The 22,853-nt window shown below is 42.7% G+C and overlaps 1 protein-coding gene across 11 annotated transcripts in view; it reads left to right on the top strand.

Moving 5' to 3' along the window:
- Positions 1–22,853, top strand: part of Ano4 (anoctamin 4) — a 409,423-nt gene that overhangs the window by 238,319 nt on the left and 148,251 nt on the right. For 9 of the 11 annotated variants that reach the window (NM_001106778.2, NM_001395725.1, XM_039078690.2 and 6 more), the window contains 2 exons: positions 4,607–4,743; positions 7,588–7,746. Coding sequence is in view for 8 of the 11 variants with exons in the window: in NM_001395725.1 (NP_001382654.1) it covers positions 4,607–4,743; positions 7,588–7,746 (296 nt within the window). In the remaining 3 variants the exon portion in view is untranslated. Of the gene's footprint in view, positions 1–4,606; positions 4,744–7,587; positions 7,747–22,853 lie in introns of those variants that run through there. The other 2 variants (XM_039078692.2, XM_008765230.4) reach the window with 2 other exon arrangements.

Here is a 22,853-nt window from a genome sequence, read left to right as displayed (position 1 = left end):
TTGCCCCACTTGGGGTGGACAGTGAACTCTCTAAGGGAAAGAATGCTCGCCCATGACATCCAGTGCCTCAGCCCCGATCCTTAGCCTAGTGAGGTATCTGAGCTTAGTACGTACTTAAAATACTTGTCCAAAATGTAGATTTTTTTAAAAGAGTGGTTAACTTTGTAACTTAAAGCTTATTTTTCTCCTTAAAGAGATAATGTAAGTTTGTATACAGGAATATAGATCTTTATTCCTAAAATCTGCTCTGTAGGTAAGACATCAGGAGCAGGAGCCACAGAGGCCCCTCTGCCCACCTCTTTGTCTTCGGAGCGTGTACCTGGCCCAGTGCTTGATTGATGATATGCTTAGCTGTATATACTCTGATAAGAATTTTAATATCTGCTAAAGCTATGGCATATTTGGCAAGCGATAAAGATGACTAAACTCATATACTCCTTTTTTTTTTTTCCAAAAATTGGATTTCTAAAGCATACCAACTTGTCTGTGCATTCCACTGGCAGCGTCCCCGTGGTGACTTCCGTCCCTAATTCCTGTTGAGCATCAACAGTGAGGGTGAGGGGCTTCCCTTCCTTCCTCATTAGCTGCCTCCATCAGAGGCAAAAAGTTGAAGCCTTAATGTAGAGTCGGATTTCTCCACCTTAATACTACAGTATTAAGTAGCCCCCTGTTCTTCATTGGACATTCACTCCAAGATCTAGAATGACAGAGCGTGCCAACCCCCTCATCCTATATGCTCAACAGAGATGACTACCGAGTGAACAGCAGGCAGGTACCATCCACCGCAGAGGGTGTCTGTGACAGCCTCTCCAGAGAAGGACTCACCTCAATGTGAATCCGGTCATCCATTGGTCAGTGGCTCAGACTAAACAAGAAAAGGAAACAGAACAGCATTAACCTCTCATTGCTTCCTGTTTGTCTCAGGAGTGTGACCGTATTCCTCACACAGAGACTGGCGTCCTGGCCTTGTGCTCCCCTCCCCACGAGAGGCCATCTAAGACAAGTCTTCCTTCCCCCAAGTCAATTTTTGACAGACATTTGATTGTAACAACGAGAGACAAAAGAATGCACCATGCCCATAATTCCTCCAAGCGATCTCTCCATTTTGTTTGTGCCCATTTTATCTTTTTGTACTGATAAAATGCTGGCTTTGGTGTCTCCAGTGGACAACCGACATTTCTCATCTCGCCGGGTCACCATCCTAGCAACATGCCTATATCCTATTTAATCTTCTGGGCCACTGTATCAGAAGCCAGTGTCTGAAAGTGCCTCCACGCGTCTTTCCTATCATCCAGGTGCACTACTCTTAGCGTCTTCTTGGCGGCCTTCATCTCTTTAGCAAAGGCATCCATTTTAGCTGCACCTTTACTCAGACCATTTTTGGTTTTCCAAATATTTTTTTACTATCTTTCATTTTACTCCCAACTCTGACTGTAAATTTGACTAAAATCAGCCAGTGATACCTGAAGAAAAAAAAAGGAAAATGAAAGAGAATGGGAAAATGACCGCCTCTAAGTGTGAATGCTCAAATGTGTGTGAAGACTCCGTGGGAACTAAGGCCCACCGCTGCTTCCTCACAAGCAATTTGGATGAATTGTGCCCATGGCTGTGACTGTATAGGAGTCTAAGCTTAAAGGTGAATGATAAGGTTATCATCCACGTACAGTTTGGGTAGTGTTAGGTCTTAGATAAATGGCCCAGGTGTCTATTTAAAGTACCAAAGCTGACCTGGGTGCCAGCATCTCCTTGCCATCCCTCCGTCCCTACCTGTTACAAGGGCCCCTCCCATCGCTGGCATACCCCACCCCTACCCTAGACTTCTCCAGCCCAGGGGCTGGACTGCCCTTCCCCCAACTGCCCTTCACTATAGAATTCAACCATTTTGGTTGCTTGCCCCTTTTGTCTACTCTTTGGCCCTCCTGGCTGCTGCACTGGGTCCTCCCCTCTCCTTTTCCCTCTCCCTCTCTTCACATGGGTCATCTGGGAGAATCCAGAGTGGACTTAATGCAATACCCAAGGCAATCAACTTACAGACAGAAAACGGTTGTTCGGGCTCATGGTTTTGAAGGCTTCAATACACAGGTGACTGGCCCTATTGCTTTTGGCCCTGTGCTAAGGCAGTCCATTCCTAACAGGGAGTGGGTGTCAGAGTAAAGCCTCTCTGGACTCTTGGCTAGAATTTAAAAAACAGACAAAAGGCTCCCTGTGACTAGAACACCTCCTGCTGGGTCCAGCATATTAAAGTTTCTGTAATTTCCTAACAGGAGAAGCTAAGAGAGCAAGCCTTTAAGACACACGCCTTCAATATCCAAAGAATGGTAAGAAGTCTAAGAGATTTCCAGCTCTAGGAAACAAAAGCACAAATTCATCCAACCATGTGTTTGAAATAGCCAGCAGGCCTGGGACTTTGTTAAAACACATTTTGTCCTATCACTCAAACCTAATTGGTAACTTCCTGCCATTTAATCACTGTCTACTTGAAGCTGTGAAGTGCTGGTTATACATAAAAGTCCTGAATGGGGTCCTAGGATATTCTTATATGTCACTAGACCACAACCCACACCACCTAACAGTCCGCATCACATCATTTAACAAGCGTGTCTTGAGGACTGACTCGGTGTCAGGTTCTCAGTAGATCTGTAAATAACAGCGGGGTCTCTGCCCTGTGGAACTTGAATTTTGACAAGGTAAATTACTAATACATACATAAACATGAGTAAAGAAGGTAATTCCAGACTGTGTTCAGTGCTGGGAAAGAAATAAATAGTGGGAAGAATGTGCTTACAGAAGGGGGAGCTTCTCTATCCAGGGTGGCCAGACAATCTGTCTATGAAACACTGCACATGTTGCGTGTTTAAAAAACTTAGCCTCTTCAGCCTTTGAGCCTGGCTCCGTGGAAGGACTATGATGTTTTCTTCTCTGTAGTCTAAATGCCAATGGTGACTACATTTGTCAGCACTGATATGCTAATTACCACATGCTTGGTATCTTCAAATAACACATCTGTGATCCGAGGCTGTAGAAGTCAGAACTGGAAACCAAGGTGGCGGTACCTGCACTCCTGCTGGAGTCTGCATTGTTAGTGTTTCTGTCTTCTAGAGGCCACCTGCTTGCTGAGGTCCATGGTCCTGGCCTTTGTCTTCAAAACCAGCAGCAAAGCACTTTCCACTTCCTCTCTCTGATTCTGACTGCCGTGGGATTTCACGTAATGCAGGAAGAGTCCTCCATTTACGATCCTTTATATAAACACACCTGGCATCCTTTATTGGTGCTAAGGAACATATTCATGGGGTCAGCCTCATAGGTTGGTATTGATTGAGCCTATCTCAATGAGCCATGAATGTTATCTTTATCCCTAGTTCCTATCCATTTTGTTTTATAAGAGAAAGACTCGAAATGACGAATGATCTGTATAAAGCCACATGCTTGGCTACAGTTTTAGAACCAGGACACCCCGAATACATAGATTATCTTTTTCTCTGTGCCAGACTCTGTTCTTTCTTTCTTTCTTTTTTAACTAGTTGTTGTTTGCATTTATTTAGTCTCTTTCCTTTTTCCATAAAGGCAAAGAACCACATCACTCTTAGTCACTGGAATAGGCCTAACACACCTGAACCCTTGACACACCATGTGAGCTTGTCTAAAACATTTATGAATGAAAGAATGGATATTCGAATCCAGTCTCCCACGAATCATTTTATGCAGCAACTTCTGGCAAATTATACACCACTTTTAAAGCATCAAAATTTAAAAAAAAAAAACATTATAGTGGGGCTATAATTTGAGGTGGTGAATAAGAGGACTGGATGTCCACTCCTCCGGTGGCACTCAGCTTTTTTTGTGGTGTGCTGCAGGGTGTATTTGAACTTCCTGGTCTCCCCCTAGAATGCTGACATATAGTTCTTTGTGTATTCTTGGGTCATTAACATAAATAGTCTACAGGGGGAGCTTCTGAATGAATTATTCCTTTCAATTCATCATTAGAGAAAGAAAGAAGGCAGGAAATCTCACTGCATGCTGCACTCTTAAATTTACTAGAGAAATGATACAGGAAGAAATAAAGGTCACTAAGCCAAGCAAGTGGCACTTTTATGCGTTGCCTTGTCAACGGATATGGCTCTTAAGTGAGAAAATATAGCACTAAGAAAGCACAGCTCACCTTCCAACCTAGAGAGTGAATCCTCTTTTTTTTTTTTTTTTTTTTTTTTGAGCTGGGGACCGAACCCAGGGTCTTGCGCTTGCTAGGCAAGCGCTCTACCACTGAGCTAAATCCCCAACCCCATCCTCGGGAGTTTTAAATGAAAGGGCCTTTCTTTAAACAGTTATAGAAAGGCAATCTGAGTAAATCACCTCTTGTTATTCTAGAAGACAAATTATGTTTGTGACATGAAGGTGTTTTACCTCCATTGTCTTACCTAATGCCACCCATTTGGTCAAACGGGTTTTACATCTGACATTTTTTCCTCTTAAGAGGGGATGCACCCGTCACTCAGGGTGTCGTTGAAGCAATGTGTGCATGGGAAGCCAGAGGGAGATGCCTCCTCTCACTGCGCTGGTGTCCAGTCCAGCTTCTTAGTCGACTTTAATGTATGTGCTTTGCTTCTAGTGGCCAAGGATGTCAACATTTTTTTTGATGAACTAGAGGCTGTCAACAGCCCGTGCAAAGACGATGATTCTCTCCTTCACCCTGGAAATCTGACCAGTACGTCGGAGGACACCAGCAGACTGGAAGCAGGGGGAGAGGTAAGGGTTTGCATGACTTCCCGACGTACATAATGCTTCAGGTGGGATTCTGTACGGCATCCCGGCAGACCATTCAGAATCAAATCCCATCAAACTGCAGGTTCCCAGGAAGCAGAGGCAGGGGTCAGAGGTCTGTGCAGCTAGGTGGTCATAGCACATTTCAAAGATCTGAAATGGACACGTGCTCAGAACTGAAAAGTTAATCAAGCACTTGCTATCTCCCATATAGAGACATTTAATGTATGCAGAGGAAGATTTCCATGAATTCCCATCATTTTTTAATGCAGTCTAGGTATCCCTAACTAATAAAAAGACACTTGACAAAGATGAATTTCCTAGTAGAAACTCCTGATCACACAAACATGCCATGTAAAACGCACCGGTTTTTTCAGGCCATGGTGTCATCTGAGGCCTCTCTGAGTTCGTACTTGCCCCTGTCAATGGGAGGCTTCCTTGTGGTTGAACATAGATCCATCTGGTCATGTGCCATTCTAGGGGAGAAATGGTATTTTGTGGGATGTTCACTATCGTTTAGGCTCAATGAGGTTTAAGGTTTCCTTTGAGTACATGCCACAGAGAAATTCCTAACACTGTTACTCTTCTAGACAGTTACACGATGAAAGGATGACACCCTTAAACAGTGGAAATTAGTAACATCCACCAAGTTTCACAGGCCTCTCCCACAAATAACACAGTCTACCCCCCACCTCACCCATTTCTCTTTAAGAAAAAAATCAGTTGTTCGTCATCTCTAAACACTTTGTACATGAAGCTTCATGAAGGGTCATTGAAAGGACCTCAAAAGGCCACTAATTTATTTCTCTTCCAGAGAAATGGCAGTTTCACAAAGGTCAGGGCTGTGCCACAGGTAGCACTGCTCAGTCAGAGCCAGGTTTCTTCCTGGTACTCTTGAGAAGAGCCTTGCTGTTGTTGTGGTTGTGGTTGTTGTGGTGGTGGTGGTTGTTGTTTTGTTGTTCTATTGAGTACAGCATTCAGAATTGAACCCAGGGCCCCATGATTCTAAGCAACACCCCATCACTGAACTGTATTCCTACCTTAATACAATGCTCTGCTATGAAAGACAGGTGCTGCTTTCCCTATCTGGTAAATCGTTGTTAATAGGAGCATCTCCAGGTTGGCTCCCAAGGGTCTTGTAAAGCGAGAGTCTAACAGTAGTTACCAACTGAAGTTGTCCGTGCTGTATCATGGGACGTAGGCCTTCCATTCCTCCTGACCCAGGCTGTTTTGGGGGTGAAGTTGCATGCATGGTGCTTGAGAATGGATGGGATTCTAGCATGTGGAAGGTTCACACGTTTTCTGTATAGGGTTTTTGAAAAGTGATGTATTCTATGGTCAAGAGAAGACAGGCATCCCATTTCCACTTGGCTGGATTTGCAGACTCAGTTCAGAAATCTATTAGCCTGAGACACTTGGCCCCAGCTGGAGCAGTCCAGACTCAATGCTCTCCTTTAGGGCTGGCCCTACCGTCTAAGGAGCCTGGGTGAAAAGCCAATTCATTCATCCTCTTTCTTGATTGTTATAAAATAATGAGTATGAGTTTGGTAGAAGTTGCAAGCTTAATATCAAAAAGAACACCTCAAACTATCATCCAATCTATGAATGAGAAAGACACTTTTCAAGTTATATGCCTAATCAGCATTGCTAACTTGTTATTGCTTTTTAATGCAATGGAAAATGAATATCAGAGTGCATGCAAATAGAAGGATGTGCACTGTTTTGTCTTAAGCATCCTCTATGCTTGTATTGACACATGTATGAAAAGATAACAAGGTAAAATAGTTTTCTTTTCTATGTGTGGGTATGTGAGTCTGTCTGTCTATCTATCTGTCTATCTATCTATCTATCTATCTATCTATCTATCTACTTCTATCTCTCTCTCTCTACCTCTATCTCTCTACCTCTATCTCTCTCTTGAGACAGAGTCTGTGTAGCCCTGTGTGGCCTAGAACTTGCCATGTAGACCAGACTAGCTTTGAATTCACAGAGATCTCCCTGTCTGTGCCTCCCAAGCACTGGGCATTATCACACCCAGCCTTTAAAATAGTTTTTGTTTGTTTTGTTTTGTTTTGTTTTTAGTGTGGGCAAATAATCAGGAGAAAAACAGAACAAGAATATTGCTAGGCCTATTGCAGCTACCTGAGATGCAGCTTTTGACCCTTCCAGGCCACTGTCCTCCCAGTGTTCTTACTACATGTAATGTAGAAATAGAAATTTATTTTCTTTCACGAAAATTGTGTTATTCTTTGGCTTGTTATTTTCCTGTAGAAAATTTTCAATACAACTCACGTGCATTTATTCTCACTGTTGCATAATAGTATTTAACAGAGTATATATCCAGTGCACACTGTATTTAGCCACTTATTATATATAACTTATTATATCTACCTGAGTGGATCCTCATTTTAAAGTTTTTTATTGTTATGAACAATGCTGCTATAAATATTTATCTACATCTCCAAGTTGCCTTGCCAAGAGTTCCTCTAGGGTTTTATGTTATGCAAATGTTCACTTTTACGAGATCAATGCCAATATGGTTTCCAAAGTTAGTGTCTCAGTTTTCACTCTCATCAGTAGACTATAACGGCCCTCAGACCTTTGTCAACACCTGCTACCTTCAGATGTCTCACAATGGTTTGCCCTTTTTCTATAATGCACCTTCAACTTTTATTGTTCCTTGTTTTCATATTTCATTTTATGAACATGAGCTTCTAACTCACGTCTATGTTTTAACCAAATTTCATTCAGTTCTAGTTCTTTAACTTTGCTCACCTGAAGCTCAGGCTCAGGAATGGCTTGAACCGGTCTCTTTCTCTTTGTATGCAGAAAGTGCGAGAACGAAACAAATCAAATGGACTTTACTTTAGAGACGGAAAATGTCGAATTGACTACATCCTTGTGTACAGAAAATCCAACCCTCAGACTGAAAAGAGAGAAGTGTTTGAAAGAAATATTAGAGCAGAAGGATTACAGATGGAGAAAGAGGTAAAGAGTTTTCTTGTATGGGAATGCGCGCGCGCACCTGCACGCACACGCACACACACACACACACACACACACACACACACACACACACACACGAACACATGGGTACAAACATATATAGACATTAACAATCAAATTTTTAAATGAGCCCTTAGCATGTTAACAGAACAATTTAATTACTTTCTCCAATTTCAGTGTTCAATGTCACAACTCTTAGGATTTTGGAGCACAACTTGCCATTTAGAGTATTTAAATATCAAATGACTTCATGACAAAGTATTCTGTTCTGAGTAACTGGGTTGTTCTAAGCTCTCATTACTTATCTGACGTCCCACTCCACTGCCGTTCTGTGTATATAACAGAGTGTTCCGCTCACGTGTGGTAAAGAAACCTTTGAATGGAATGCTATCAGCCCCCTCTGGAGGCCATGGTTACATTTTCAGAACCATAAAGAACATGGGCATCCTGGCACACAAGAAGAGATTGGTTATTTGGGGGACGGGGAGAAACCACTCAAATAGAATTTCTTAAAATGATTCTAGTTTTTAAAAAAAAACATTCAGATTATTTCTTACAGGATTCCCAGCTCAACTGTTAGCTTCCTTCAACCCCTACTCCCACCCTGTCCTCCCTGCATGAAGAGTTTTGCTGAAGAACTAAATAAACAGGAGACTCTGCCAAGACTCTCGTAATAATCCCCAGGAGGCTTATGTGCATTCAGCACTGTGTGCATACGTGTCCCTGGTAGCTGAGTTATGTAACTCTTAAGATTCCCCTGCACGTTCTATGAAGCTCATGTCATCAATAAGAAAAACATCCTGACAAATTGGAATGTCTACTGTGTCGCTCAAGGCTGAGGGATAGATCACTGAAGTCAGACAGCCAGGTTTTCATTGCTTTGAGGCATCAAGCGGTTGAGGCATTTTACGCCCACACTGGTTGTGTTCATCTTGAGAGGTGGAGGGGACATGGGACTTTCCCAGGCCTGGTAGACTGACCTCATCCTTTGAACATTTTCCATAAGGAAACAGCATTTTTCTGGAACTGACCTCATCCCTTGAGCATTTTCTGTAAGGAAGCAGCATTTTTCTGGAACGTCTCCAGCGAGAAATTGGGAAGATGGTGGGATGCCTAAGGAGAATCGGTTCCTATCCCAGGAGAGTGGGGCCAGTTTGCTCAAAAGCCCTTCAGGTTGCGTTTTAACCTGGCACAGCAAACTGAATTAAGTGTCGTCTTTTCAGTGTCTTTGTGGGGATCCTGAAAAGCTTTCCTATGTGGTCCCACTGAGCATAGCACATTATATTCATTCTTAAAAGACATTGCTTTGTCCCAAAGCCTTACTTCTAGATGGCAGGATTTTTATATGGGAGGGGAGAGAAGAAAGAATATAACATCCACATAGTCTGAAATAATGAAAGTCCCTTCTGACTTTGTTAAAAAGTTTGATGCCTATCAAAAGAGAGAGCTCCATGCAATTAATGAAATATATTGGTATTTTAAGCTTCAGGACAGTTCTTCCCATTCCCAGGGCTTCCTCTGCATAGCTCATTTCATGAGCTGTTCATTCGAATGCAAAAGGACTAATCCTTTTCCAGATAAATAGTACTAAACTTGCACAGCAGTCTTCCGTGCGTCTCCAGCATCTGCACTCTGGTATTCAGCTGCGAGCAGTGGATCCCACAGCTGAGGCTTGTGGAGCCTGCTCAGTTGTGGCATGCTGGGATGTGTATTCACGACATGAATGGGTGTCTTGCCTGTGTGATTTGGTAGTATACTAGTTAATTTTGTTTGTTATAATTTTTAAATATGTGCCCAGCTAGGTATTCATTTCTGTGTGTATCAGAAAAAAAATAGGTGGAAAAATTATTACCATATAGCAAAACTTAAAAATCAAACACCCTAAGCATTTTTTTCTCATTGCCTATTTTCCTCCCCTGGATTGCAGCTTCCTTCCTGGTAATTTTCCGTGCAGTCCTTTCTATACGGCCAGCAGACAGACAGGCCTCTTTGGGGAGCCTTTATTTTCCTAGCAGCCTCCAGCTCCAGTCTTGCCCTGACGCCCACAGTCTACGCAGGTGGTGCCTGTCTCTAATGAAGCAGCTCTGCTCTCTCTGCATCCCCGAGTCCTCAGCCAGCTCAGTGAGAAAAGAGATGTTTGCAGGTCAGCTTGCCTAAGGGCACTGGGAAGTCGTAACTGAAGTCAAATGTTCCTCAGTGGCATGTGCATTTATGTTGTGGTATCAGACTTGAATATCATCAGAAGTGCTTTTTTGGAAATCAAATGCTTTACCAACAGTTGTAGCAGAGAGACAACCATTTTAACAGTAATTTTGGCCTCCAGGAGTTACTTCAGCCCATTATAATACACAAAATGAAGCATGAAAAAGGGAATCTGTGCACATCTGAAATGACTGACACCGAGTGTATCTTATGAATGACCAGTATCATTAGTATCTTTGTCCCCATAATATCCAGCATTATGAAAAGGCTACTTCAGAATGAGGTTTGAGTTTCCAAATGGATAAAGACAGTCTCTGTAGTTCAGTTTAACTACTCTCCTCTAAACATCGGGTGTCTAGAAACACTGGAGAATCTTTGGGGTTGGGGAATAGGCTTGCTGTGCAAGCCTGAGGACCTGAGTTCAAATCCCCTGCAGTCGTGTAAAAAGCTGACCACGTCTGTGTGTCTGTTACCCCAATGTTGATGGCGGAGGGAACAGAAACCCCAGAACTTGCTGGCCAGTTAATCTAGCCAATAACTAAGTGGAGGGCTAGAAGCTTGCTAAGAGACCCCGTCTCAAAAGATAAGTGGACAGTGACTGAGGAAACAGCAACATTGACCATGTCCATCCATATGCATAAACATATGCACACACTGAACAAGTGAAAACCTTTCATTCTTGATACAGGTGAGGACATCAGATAAAAATTTCATCTTTAAACCTTTGTCAAGGTCTAACTAGCAAGTAAGTGTTTGACACCGTGGGTCTTTAATGTTCAATAACAATAATCTCACATTAATCCAGAGAAAGCAATATTTAGCAACGTTGTCAAAGAAAGAGTAAGCCCAAGTTCATTTACTTTTTGCATCTTAAAATTATGTTCGGGTTATTAATTTAAAGTTTCGTATCTAATTCTCTTTCTTCTTGGTTCTTTGCTGTGTGTTTTTGAATTGTCACTTGTAAGGACATATCTTCTCCTTTAAATTATTACTTAAGTCATGGATACCTTGAAATCCTTAGAATGTGTTAGGAACCATTGTGTTCATGAAACACTCCCCTCTCCTGGCTCCATCAGTCATGTGGGACACGAGAGTAGGCCCCTATTATCAAACCATTATATAATAATTCTAATTGTATAAATCAAACCATCTGGATGAGATTCATTCATCCAACAAATATTGTACATTCACCCTGTGACAGGCCCTGCTCTGAGTCCTAGGAATTCACCAATGAATAAAGAAAGACAAGAGTTATTGATTACAGAAGAATCAAACCAAGCACAAATAAGCTAATATGTGAAATGCCTGCAAGAGAAGGAAAGGATATGTTGAAAGGGGCCTGGAATTTTCTAGAAGTTGTCAAAGGTAGGCCTCTCTTCCAGACAAACAGAACAGCAAGGGCAAAAGTTTTGAGACAGAAACACATCTGGAACATTGAGGAAAGCCTGAGGATCTAAATAGAGTAAACAGAACAGTTCAAAAGATGGTTAGCTATTTTACCAGCAAAAAGACCTGGAAGCCCAGTGATGCTGGAGCTTAGCAGCTGGTGAAGAGTTTAGCTTTCATCCCAGTGACCTGGGAAGCCATGAAAACAGTTCAACAGGAGACTACAGTGAGTTCCTTGAACTCACCCTGGCTGCCTGCTCTGATGAGAACAGGCTGGGGGAAGGCTAGCATGGTGGCAAATCTAGAAGACTTGTTTTAAATATCTAAGGAAGAGATGGTTGCTTGGCAAGTGATTACTGGAAAGCATAGTGATCGGGCTCAAATGCAGAGATGTTCAAAATGCAAACAGGTTGAATAAATAGTTTGGGGAAAAGTCAACAGGGCATGGTAGCACACACCTTTAATCCCAGCAAGTGGGAGGGAGAGGCAAGTGGATCTTTGTGAGTTCAAGGTCAGTCTGATCTGGCCTGGCCTACATTATGAGTTCTACGATATCTATCTATCTATCTATCTATCTATCTATCTATCTATCTATCTATCTCTATCTATCTATCTACCTATCTATCTATCCATCCCTATCTATCTATCTCTATCTATCTATCTATCTATCCATCCCTATCTATCTATCTATCTATCTATCTATCCATCCACCCATCCCTATCTATCTATCTATCTATCTATCTATCTATCTATCTATCTACCTATCTATCCATCCCTATCTATCTATCTATCTATCTATCTATCTATCCATCCATCCATCCATCCCTATCTATCTATCTATCTATCTATCTACCTATCTATCCATCCCTATCTATCTATCTATCTATCTATCTATCTATCTATCTATCTATCTATCCATCCATCCATCCCTATCTATCTATCTATCTATCTATCCATCCATCCTTATCTATCTATCTATCTATCTATCTATCTATCTATCTATGGGCATCAGATGTCTAGAGAAACACATCTCCCCATATATATATAGAGAGAGATAGGTAAAGTAGAGGAAAAGGGAGGGAGAGATGGAGGGAGTGAGAGAGAGACACTCCACCTTATGCTACATCATTTATCCAAAAAACCAAAATAAAGGAGTTTCATTTACAGAGATGTGGGAAATAGTAGACTCTTTGTATACTTGTTGACACTCCAGTAGAGACATCAGATAACAGTTCAGAGTTTGAGAAGAGGTCCAGGCTAGAGGTGTGTACTTGGAAAAGATCACCTCAAAAAATGGCGACAAAAAGAAGAGGCCCAAAGGACACACGCATGTTTCAAATGTGGAGGGTGAAGGTGAGCCAAGAGCAAGAACACAGAAGGAATCTAAAGGAAAATAGAAAGAAAACCCGGGGCTGTGTTACATGGGCAAAAATATTTCAGAAGGGAGGTAGACACAGACCATGGTGCTCCTGTTGGCGTGGGGCGTAAAGAAGATCAGATGAAACGGGAGTCACAGCGTGGTCTAAGTGACCCAGGAAAGATGTTTCTCTGGAGAAGTGGAGATGAAATGAGCACTGAAGGATTTTCAGATCCTAGCTGCTTTGGCAGCTGCAGGGCACTACTTAGACGTCACCAAACCTGAGAACTACAACACACTCAACCAGGCTCCAAAATGGCACAGAAATGACATCAAGAAAGTCTAGTCACAAAAACAGGGATCTCTTCTGAAGAGAGTCAACCCCAAGTTTCTGAGGAACATGCAAACAATTAAAGGCAGTGACCACACAGGCCAAGTTCATCAGGGCCTCTTTAAAGCCTGTGGATATTAAGCCCAAGATACAAAAGGGTCCCGACCACAACCACAGACCGTTGAGTTCCTGTCTTTCCTACACAGGGCTTGGTAAGCAGCTTCATACAGTATGGCCAAGGACTGCGGGCTGCCAATCAAAAGCCAAGGCCTAAGCCAAGGCCAAGCGATTTCAGCTGCAGCTTAGGCTGGGAGTAAGAAACACAGAAACAACAAATCCAAGCAGCTCTTTCCGGTTCTTCCGGTCCAATGCCCAGCAGAGAAATCTAATCAAGAGAGAGTTCTTTTTCATTTATGATGGGGAAAAAAGCATTGCCTTTATGCTTGTCTGTGTGTCCACTTGCAAGGGGACATTGGTGTGGGAAGAGGAAAGGGAGATGATGTGTGGAGGGGTGTGTTTGAAGAGTAGGAGAAGAATGACCAGAAGTTCCTCCCACAGCATTGCCCTTCCCTTATGTGCACACAGATACTATGTGCTCTGGGCTCATAGCTAACCAAGCCTTCACTTCATGCACAATAGCCCATCCCCAGAGTCACACTTAAGAACACTACCCTCCAAAGTGATAAGTATAGAAAGCTTTTCAACCTAAAATGCAGAGCAGTGAGTTGACTCAACGTTAAAGGCACCTGAGTTCAATCCCTAGAACCCACAAAGTGGTAGGAGAGAACCAACTCCCACAAATTATCTTCTGACCTCTATGGGAAAGCCAGGGCATGTACACTCACATATAACAACAACAACAACAACAGTAATAATAATAATTTCAATTTTATATTATCAATAACATTTTAAAACTAAGATGTAGAAAATAAAGAAGCTGGTCAAAACAGTTTCTGAGTTCACCAATCTCTAAGGATAAAAATATCTGACTGCAATAAATACAGAAATATGTGCACGCTCAGGACTGAATTTATTATATATTTCTCCTTGAAATGATCATAGAAATGCGATTATTGAGATTTATTTTTCACATATTTAAACCAAATAGTAATTTTGCTCAGACTAGGAAGGTTAGGCATGAATATCAAAGTCAAGGAGGTTGATGAGGTTGACCAGAAGGACAGCTAGGGTTCTAGGTAGAAAGGAAACTAAGAAAATTAGGATTGATAGCAAAGCAGGGAACCCTCCAAACTGTAGTTCATATGCAATTTTGGCCTCTGGTAATTGTGGATTAGACTCTCAGGGTAGTCATGACAGAGGCGTTATGAATCACAGTTTCGTACATTTGATCTTGAAGGCAAGACAGTGCTTCATGAATTGATAAGAGGATTAAATGACCTCATATTTATATCTTCAATTTCTTTATACTTATTTTTACTCTAGGTTTTATTCTGTTTGTGTGATTTTTCCCAGGATGCTTCTTCAATTATCTTCTGCTGATGGAGAATGATACTGATTTTTTTCACTGAAGACTGTCACAAAGCAATAAATGAAATTACAATTTTAGAGATGATACACACATTTGTAGGACTTATAGCTGACACACCTAAAGATCTGAGATTCTTGCTTCCTTTTTCCAACTTTACATAATTCCTGCCCCTTGAGTATGGAGACTGGGTCTGTGGTATATTCTTAACCAATAGAAAATGGCACCACCATCACAGGCCTGTAGGTCCTGGGATAGATGCGAAAATTACAGTTACATTGTGATATCTAAGAGTCTATCTCAGAAGGCTGATGGCTTTGAAGGAATGACTTAGTCACTATTCTATTGCTATGAAGAAACACTATGACCAAGGCAGCTCTTATAAAAGAAAGTATTTAATTGAGGGCTTGCTTACAGTTTCATACGTTTAGTCCATTATCACCGTGGTGGCAAACATGGAGGTTTACAGGCAGGAACTGGAACAGTTAGCTGAGGGCTTCAAATGGATACAAGATTCTACCAGATCCAACAAGGAAGCTGTAGAGCAGAAAATGCACAACAGACCTGAGTCACTTTTAAAAAATTTTTTTATTGATTCTATATTAATTTCATATCATGCACTTCAATCCCACCCATCTTCCTGCTCCTTCATATCTACTCTCTGTCTTTGCAACCTCCTCATAAAGAAAAGATCTTGTCTCTTGTTGGAAACTGTAGTGGGTCACAGCATGTTCCACAGTATACCCTTTTCTCTACACTTCTTTACTTGCAAATGTTCACTGCAATGAGTCATTGGTCTGGTTTGAGGCCTCTGGCTTCTGTTACACTATCAATATTGATCCTGTGACTCCTCTCAGATGTCCTGTTGTTGCCCTGTGTGAAAATCCTGCAAGCTCTGGATATGTAGGACCAGACCCTTCACTCACTCAAGCAGTTCATAGATAGGGTAGATGTTGGGGTGGGCCAACTCAGAGCCCTGGATCTAGGCCTGGGTGGGAGTTGAGTCGGTAAGTCTGCCAGCTCTCTTGCACCCACACACCACTAAGCATTGCTACAGCCAGCAAGGAGCAGGGCCAGCACTCCTGCTCTTCTGCCCTGTTGCAGAGGGCAAGATTCAAGGGAGAAGGGCATCTCTAGTATGCTGCCCAGTTGAGACCTGGGTTACTTTTAAGGCAAGGGTCCCCATGGCAGTCACTGGGTGAAGATCGTGCAGGTGGTGAATGCTGCTTCTGTTTTTCCAACCCTTTTGGGCAGACCAACAGCAACATCTATTTTACCACTAATGTTAACATGAAAATTCCACATCCATAGTACCCAGACAGCCAGAGGTCTTAACAATCGTGTAAAGCAGGGGACCTTTGTTACACATAAAGAGAGCACGAGCAATGGAGATGGGCATTAATTCTGTTTTAATCTGCTATTTTTTCTTCTTCTAAATTTAGGATACTACACTTTAGAGTGAAGGACTCCATATGGCTTGTGTAATTTCTTTGAGAGAAGAGACTATCTTACTGTTTTTTTTTGTTTTGTTTTGTTTTTTTTTGTTTTTTTTTAATCTTAGAGACTTACTCCAGTGCTTAGCTATGGAAGTTAGAATTTGGTACAAAAGGTTATGAGTAGCTAACTTCTATTTATTTTCTTTTTAGATTTGTTTATTTCTTTTATGTGTGTAAATGTCTTGTTGGCATGTATTGATGTACATCGCATTGTTTACCTGGTACTAGCAAAGGTCAGAAAAGAGTGTCAGATATCTTGCGACTGGAATTACAGATGGTTGTGAGCCACCACGTAGGTACTGAGAATTGAACCCTGATCCTTTGTAAGAGCAACATCTACTCTAAACAAGTGAGCCATTTTTCCAACCAAGTGAACGGCTAAATTCTATGGCTGTGTTGAAGTAACAGCAGTCATTTGATCCTAGGGTTTCTAAATATTAGAAACATTTGGTGCCGGATAGTTCTCGTTGAGGGTCTTACACACTGTAGGATGTTTAGCAGCAACTGTGGTCTCTCTGTTGCTGGTGTTCGTAACACCTATTCTAAATCTCTAAGCGTTTTTACCTGTCCCAGCAAGAATGGATAGAGGCAGCAAGGGTTGAACTTGTCTAAGAATTGCCAAGCCAAACACCTGATCCAATATTTTGTGGTTTGTTGTTGTGTCCATGAGGTATCGAGAGAAATTAGTTTGATGAAACCATCCTGTGGTTTCATCCAGGGGACCAACTTCTTTAAGCAGTGGAACAGAAGACTTATTGAATCTGAAGAAAAGCCTATTTATTTGAAGAAAAACAGAGAAGTTAGGGATGGCCCCTCAAGCCAGACAACTGAGGTTTAGATCGTATCTCTGTACCACTTACTAGGTAAACAATTGGGTAAAGTTTTTAACCTCTCTATGTCTCGACTTCCTCATTTATTTCCTTATTTATTAAGTTCCTAATTTGTTATATGATTCCTACCCCACGAAGCTTTTATGAAGATTAAAGTGAATTCTGAGTTCTATACTCTACTCTTGTTAGGAGAATCTGACACTCATTAAGTGCTTAATGATAGCCAATGATTATCATTACTAATAAAAGGGAGTGTCTTGTTAACTGGCCAAACATTTTTCGGGAATTTTCAGGTCTTCATCCTTGTCCCTGTCTCTTCCTGGACTGACGTCCCTATCCTGCGTTTAGGGAGAGTAGAAGATGTAGTGTCTAAGAAGATAAGAGATTTGGTCAGTGGCAGCTCTCTACCAGGACTCTGTCTCCTTACTACTGTCCACCATTATCCTAGAGAAACAACGTTGCTCACACTATCAGCTGCTTCAGGCTGTTTTATCAAAGTGGTAATGAGTGCTTGTTCTTCCCCCTCTTCTCTAACTCTGATTTCCAATTTAACATCTGAATTCAGTTTAAAGCTCTAAAGGCCTTAACTGCTTTTGTTTATTTAGGAATAAAAAGTTGAATCAAAACATTCCCATTGCCAGGTCAAGGCGACCAGTACAAAGTTACCTTGAGCTGATTTGATCAAAAGATTATCTTAAATCAATTCATAATTTCATGGGACTCATTTGTATTCTCCCAACACACCCCAAAAAAAGCACAACTCAGTGGAAAATAATATTCATTCTCCCCAAGTCACAGCAGAGCATCTGAAAATGTATTGCGGACTATTAGTTACTTGCCACAATAAGAAACACGACCTGAAAAATCCCCTCAGAGCTCGAAACTGGACTGTTTGGGATAAAGCTCATTTTGTGTTGTTCACTGGGCACCATGGGAGCATCATTTTACAGCAACCAAAAGGCAGTGAAGCCCTTCCTTAATGGTATTGTTTTGTTCCTCATTTTAACTACATCTTAGTAGCCTAGCGGCCAAGAATTTTATAAAATATATGCATTGAATTAACACCAACTATTTATGAATAAAGGGAAAGATTTCCATCTTCAAAGCAACTGTCAGTCCCTGGTTTTCTGCTTACCATTCTTACAAAAGTAGAAAAATTAAATATGAACATCATTAGTTAAGCCTGATAAGTCTTACTTGCGGACATAGTAACACTGGGGCAGGGTGCAAGGCTTAACTCAAGAGTAGTCAGTGGCATCTGATGATGGTTTGGAGTGGAATCATTCGTTCATTCATTAATTCATCCAAATACCTCTCATATGCCCACTGCTGTTGTGGAGAGTGAAACATGAAATAATTCCATGTGTCTGAGTGGTGGAGCTATAGAGAAACACACAGAATTATGAGGATCTAACATTTCTTTTGTGAGGTCCAGGCAAGTCTTTATGATAATGGGGAAACTTAGCGCAGAGAGGATGAAATTCTCATTCATCTTCCTGGCTCTCGAAGGTGGCCCTTGAGATTGCCTCATTATTGTGTTTCCCTGACATGTGAATGTAGGAAGAAGCATCAGTGACTCTGAATGGAGTCTGAAGGGCTTAGACTGGGGAACTAGCTGGATTTGGCTAGAATCTAGGAGACAGGAGAACTCTTACAGGACACAGAGTAAGAAACAGATTCAGTTCACGATCTGTATTGGAACCTTTGGAGGGGCCGCACCTGGATGCAGTTCCTCCCTAACCTGCCCTTTGCTGTAATTTGCTTAATTTCCAGTATGCAATTATTGTAATTATTTTACCTGTCCATGCACCCCAAGTTCTCTTTCTGAAATCCCCCAACCCCAACCTCTTACAGTTGAAACTATCTGGGAACGTCAGCCATTCTGTCTTCCGGTAAGGAAGTGTTTGGTGTAGTTTCTGTGGCACTGGTGGAAAGGCCAGGGCTGCAGTTCAGGGAGACCACACCCAGCTCCTTCAGCCTGAACACGGTCATGGGAGTCCAATGCCACTTCAGAACTGAGGGTCTGACACAGGGCAGAAGGTTCTCAGACACTTACCAGAGTCGGGACTGCACTGAACCTCACATTTGCCTGTACAACCGAATCCCTCGGGGTGTGTATGAATAGCTTTTCTTTTTCTGCTCCCGCATCCCGCCTGAGTGCTCTCCACTGTAGACCAAAAGGCTCATGGAGAAGGAGCGCCTTAGAAATCAGACCCCAACTTCTTGTTAAAAAAGCTGAGTAGTGGCCGGGATGGCAGCAAACAACATAAACCACAAACTCTCGGTCTGACGGAATAGAGATGTCCCTTCACGTAAGACTGCACGGCCCCCTTTCTCTGTAACACTCAAAGACTTCACGCTCTAGCACGCTAGCACCTGCCTTTGCAATGACGATGGCGGATCTCTTTCAGAGTCTCTGCCCTGGTACACTGGCTAAGCTGCCCGCAGAGTTCTTGCTGACACTCACACTTCTGTTCTGACACCGACCTGAGTTAATTGTCTTTGGATACACAAGAGCTGAATTCCCTCAGCCCCATCCTCTAAGCTGGGAGTCAGTACGTCTGGATAAGGAAACACCCCGAGTTGCCATTCGCAGGGAAGGGAAGAGGCAGACGAGGTGTAAGTTCTCTGCCCCAGAGAATGAAAGTTCCCTTCCCTCCTTCTGCCTCCTACGGTGTAAGAGTATCAGTCCTTCACGAATGCATGTTTCAAACCTGTTGGATCCAGGCCCTCTGCAAAAATGAATAAATGACCCAGTTATCTATTGTCACATAATAAGCAACTCCAGGGTTTGTTGGTTGAAACACGGGCGTTAGCTTTGCTCTCAGATCTGCAGTTGGGCAGGGATGCCCAGGGACAGTTTCTCTTGGCTCCACCGGACATCACTGCAGATCAGTCCCACCAGGTCCTAGAGTGGTTGCTGTCCAGTCACTAATGTCAACTGAGCTCTCAGCCGCAGTAGTGGATTGCATACATTCCTTTCTCTCCGTGTGAGCTTCTTACTGCCTTCCTCCTCACATGACCGCCAAATCCCAAGGCTGATGTTCATTTCTGCAGCACATCGCTAGAGCAGTCTCTCTAACTGCGTTGTATTGAGAGAGGCAAACTCAGAAGGGAAAGGCATAGATTCCACCTCTTGATGGAGCACTCAGGAAGATTCTAGATTAGTGGTTTGACCCCGCGAACCCTTGTTGGAAAGTGCAGCCTGCGTGGTCCGATCACAGAGCTAAAGCTACAGCAAAGAGACGTAGCATAACATTGTCAGGAAATGGTTTTCTTTAGGCTTTTTCTTTCCCTCCTGAAACCACTAAGGGACTTATAAGGTTTCTCAGAAGCTAAAAGAATATGCCCTAGGTCTTAAATGAAGAATAGATACCACCTAGGCTTGGCATTCCAGAGGGGAAACTCACGAGATTTTGTACAATTAGCTTGAGATTTAGGAGGGCGTTTCTCTTCCTAGTGGGACTGAGAATCCCAGGAAACCACGCAGGTTTCCCACAGTCTCTGTGTCATCCCTTCATTTCCACTTACACATCATTTATGGGCACTGAACATTCCCCTGTCGTATAATGCAGATCAGGTATAAATTGCTCAGCTAAGCTTCGGTGACAGGGCTGGCCACATATGTGATTTTTAGTCCCTTGTTTCTTCATAAATGAAGCCCGGTCCATTTACAATTTCAACAGAAAGTCATCTCAAAGCTTTCTTTCAGGCTAATAATGTGACTAAACCACTCGTGTAGGAATTCTGACCCTGCGGGTCTCCGGGGAATACGATGTTTATCGCTCCGTGGAGTCCTGTGCTTTCTGGTTCCATTTTCCATTCTCATTTTTTCCCAGACACGTTGAAATTAAAAAGAGTTTCACAGACGGCCAGCATTTCCCTGACCTTAGCAGGCCAGTGGGCAGGAAAGAAAATTAGACGTGGTGAGACCCCTCGCCCATTAGTGTTTCAGAAATGCATTAGGGTTGCCCCCGAGGGCCCCTCCGTCTCTGTCCGAAGGCCCCTGGGTGCAGCTAGGATATTATTTCAGACTGTACAGCAGTAAATCATTTCAGTACTTATTCTGGGCTGCCTAGATTCAGTTTCTCAGCCTCTAATCAGTGCCCGTGGGCCTTCTGAAATCTACTTCTTCATTCAGTGACTCACAAACAATACCGTAGCTCTAAAAGGATAGAAATTGTTGGTGGCACCGCCCCTGCTTCTGATTGCCTGAAGGTTTGCCCTATCCCTGTGCAAACTCCACATGAACAAAAGGCTCCGGGTCTTGAGTCCTTCTTTCACAGTGAAGCTGTGTTTAGTCGACAAAGCAAAGCGAGTCAATCGGCAGGTAGGTGCTGAATGCTAGTCTGTGGGGTTTTTTATTTCTCCTTCTTTCCACCCGGTGCTTCTCTGCACCAATGCAATAAATCCTGTTTAGGAAATCAAGAGTCATAACAGACCCCGGCAATATTGGGAGTTAGTACTTGGGACCAGAACTTGCTTGGTGTGAGCTTAAATGTTTTAGATGATTAGGGAGCAAACTGAATATGATGATGAACCTGATGATTAATTACTGCGAGCATTTTTAAAACCATCGTTCCGTGTCCCTCTTTACCTAGCCACAGCTCCATTTGCCACCATTAAGCCTTCTCATGAAGAAGCCCCTGAACTCTGCATCCCTTTGGTGCTTCGGCTTAGTTGCCTGGAAAAGTCTTGGCTAAATTCGATTTGAGTCTCCCCTTCTTTGCCCATATCTGGATGGGGAATGTGGCTGCAGAACCATGTCAGCTGCTCCCCTTTAAATCATGAGCATAGCCTGGGATGGCTCCAAGGAGGCTCAGAGACCCTCAGAATTGTACCTGTCCTCCTGCACAGCCAAGTAACTAGGTAGCTTACTCCTTCCCTGGTTCCCTGCCCCCTCTTCATCCTGCTTTCTTCTCCTCTTTTTCCTCCTCTGCTTCTTTTGCTCACCTGCTTCTTAAGTTCGGTTATCCAATGAATACACGAGTGTAGACACTCAGGAGACATCAGTCAACAAAGGCTCTATCCACCCTTGCTCACATTTAAGCAAGCGTGGCACTGGTCAATAGACACGGTAAGTCGGTGGTATGCTGAGTGAGAGGGTGATAAATGATAGGGCAAGAACAAAATTAAAGTGGAGTGCGGGTTGGAGTACTGGAGAAGAGACGGTCATTTTAAAGAGAATGTTCTGTAGTAGATTTTTTTTAAGGCGGCATGTGACCAAAGTCTGGATATGCTGGGGTTGGGACGTAGTAGCCTGCTATTATATCATATTGACCTCTGGCCTCTTTAATCTTCTTACCTTATGTTCTGCATCCTGAGCTGAAGTTCTGCATGCAACCTTGCCTATAGACACAATCAGAACAGCCTTCTGCCTCTCCCCTATACTCTTCCCCTTGCCTCCCCCTGCTGTGTATGAATGTAGCTCCAGGGCTCCGCCATGATTCCCAGATCCCTGATCATAGGACTTCCCAAAGACTTTTCTCCTGTTATTGTCTCCTCTCCCTCCTCATGTTCATATCGACCTCTCTCTATCCAGTCATTTCCACTGTGTTCCTCATGTTTGTATATGAGGAATAAAAATCTCACATATCCACATAATAGAATGATTCCATCTCTCTTCAAGAAAAAATGCCTTGAAATGCTTACATAGTGTCCTATGCCCATTTTATTACCCCTTCAATATACCTTAGAAGTTGCCTCTGTGTAGACCAGGTAGGGAAAGACTCCATGGACCACTCCTGATGTTTTCCTTTTGTCCAATAGAGACTCAGCCCCTCCTTGAAAAGCCTTCAGTCTGGGTCACAGAGACAGTGTGAGCTCTTTGATGTGCCTCCTGGCTTCACTGCATCTTTCTTAACCTTCTTGGTCACCTTCCTCTTCTATTTAATGTCTAAATATTAGGGTATCCTTGGGGTTGATCTTGTGTTCCCTTTCCTAATCTCCGACTCTCTATGACTTCACTCAGTCCCACAGATTTATACAAAGTCTGTGGGTG

The sequence above is a fragment of the Rattus norvegicus genome, chromosome 7 (assembly GCF_036323735.1).
Source record: "Rattus norvegicus strain BN/NHsdMcwi chromosome 7, GRCr8, whole genome shotgun sequence".
NCBI lineage: Eukaryota > Metazoa > Chordata > Mammalia > Rodentia > Muridae > Rattus > Rattus norvegicus.
Note: the sequence above shows the minus strand (reverse complement) of the source record. Positions and strands in the feature narration are given on the sequence as shown.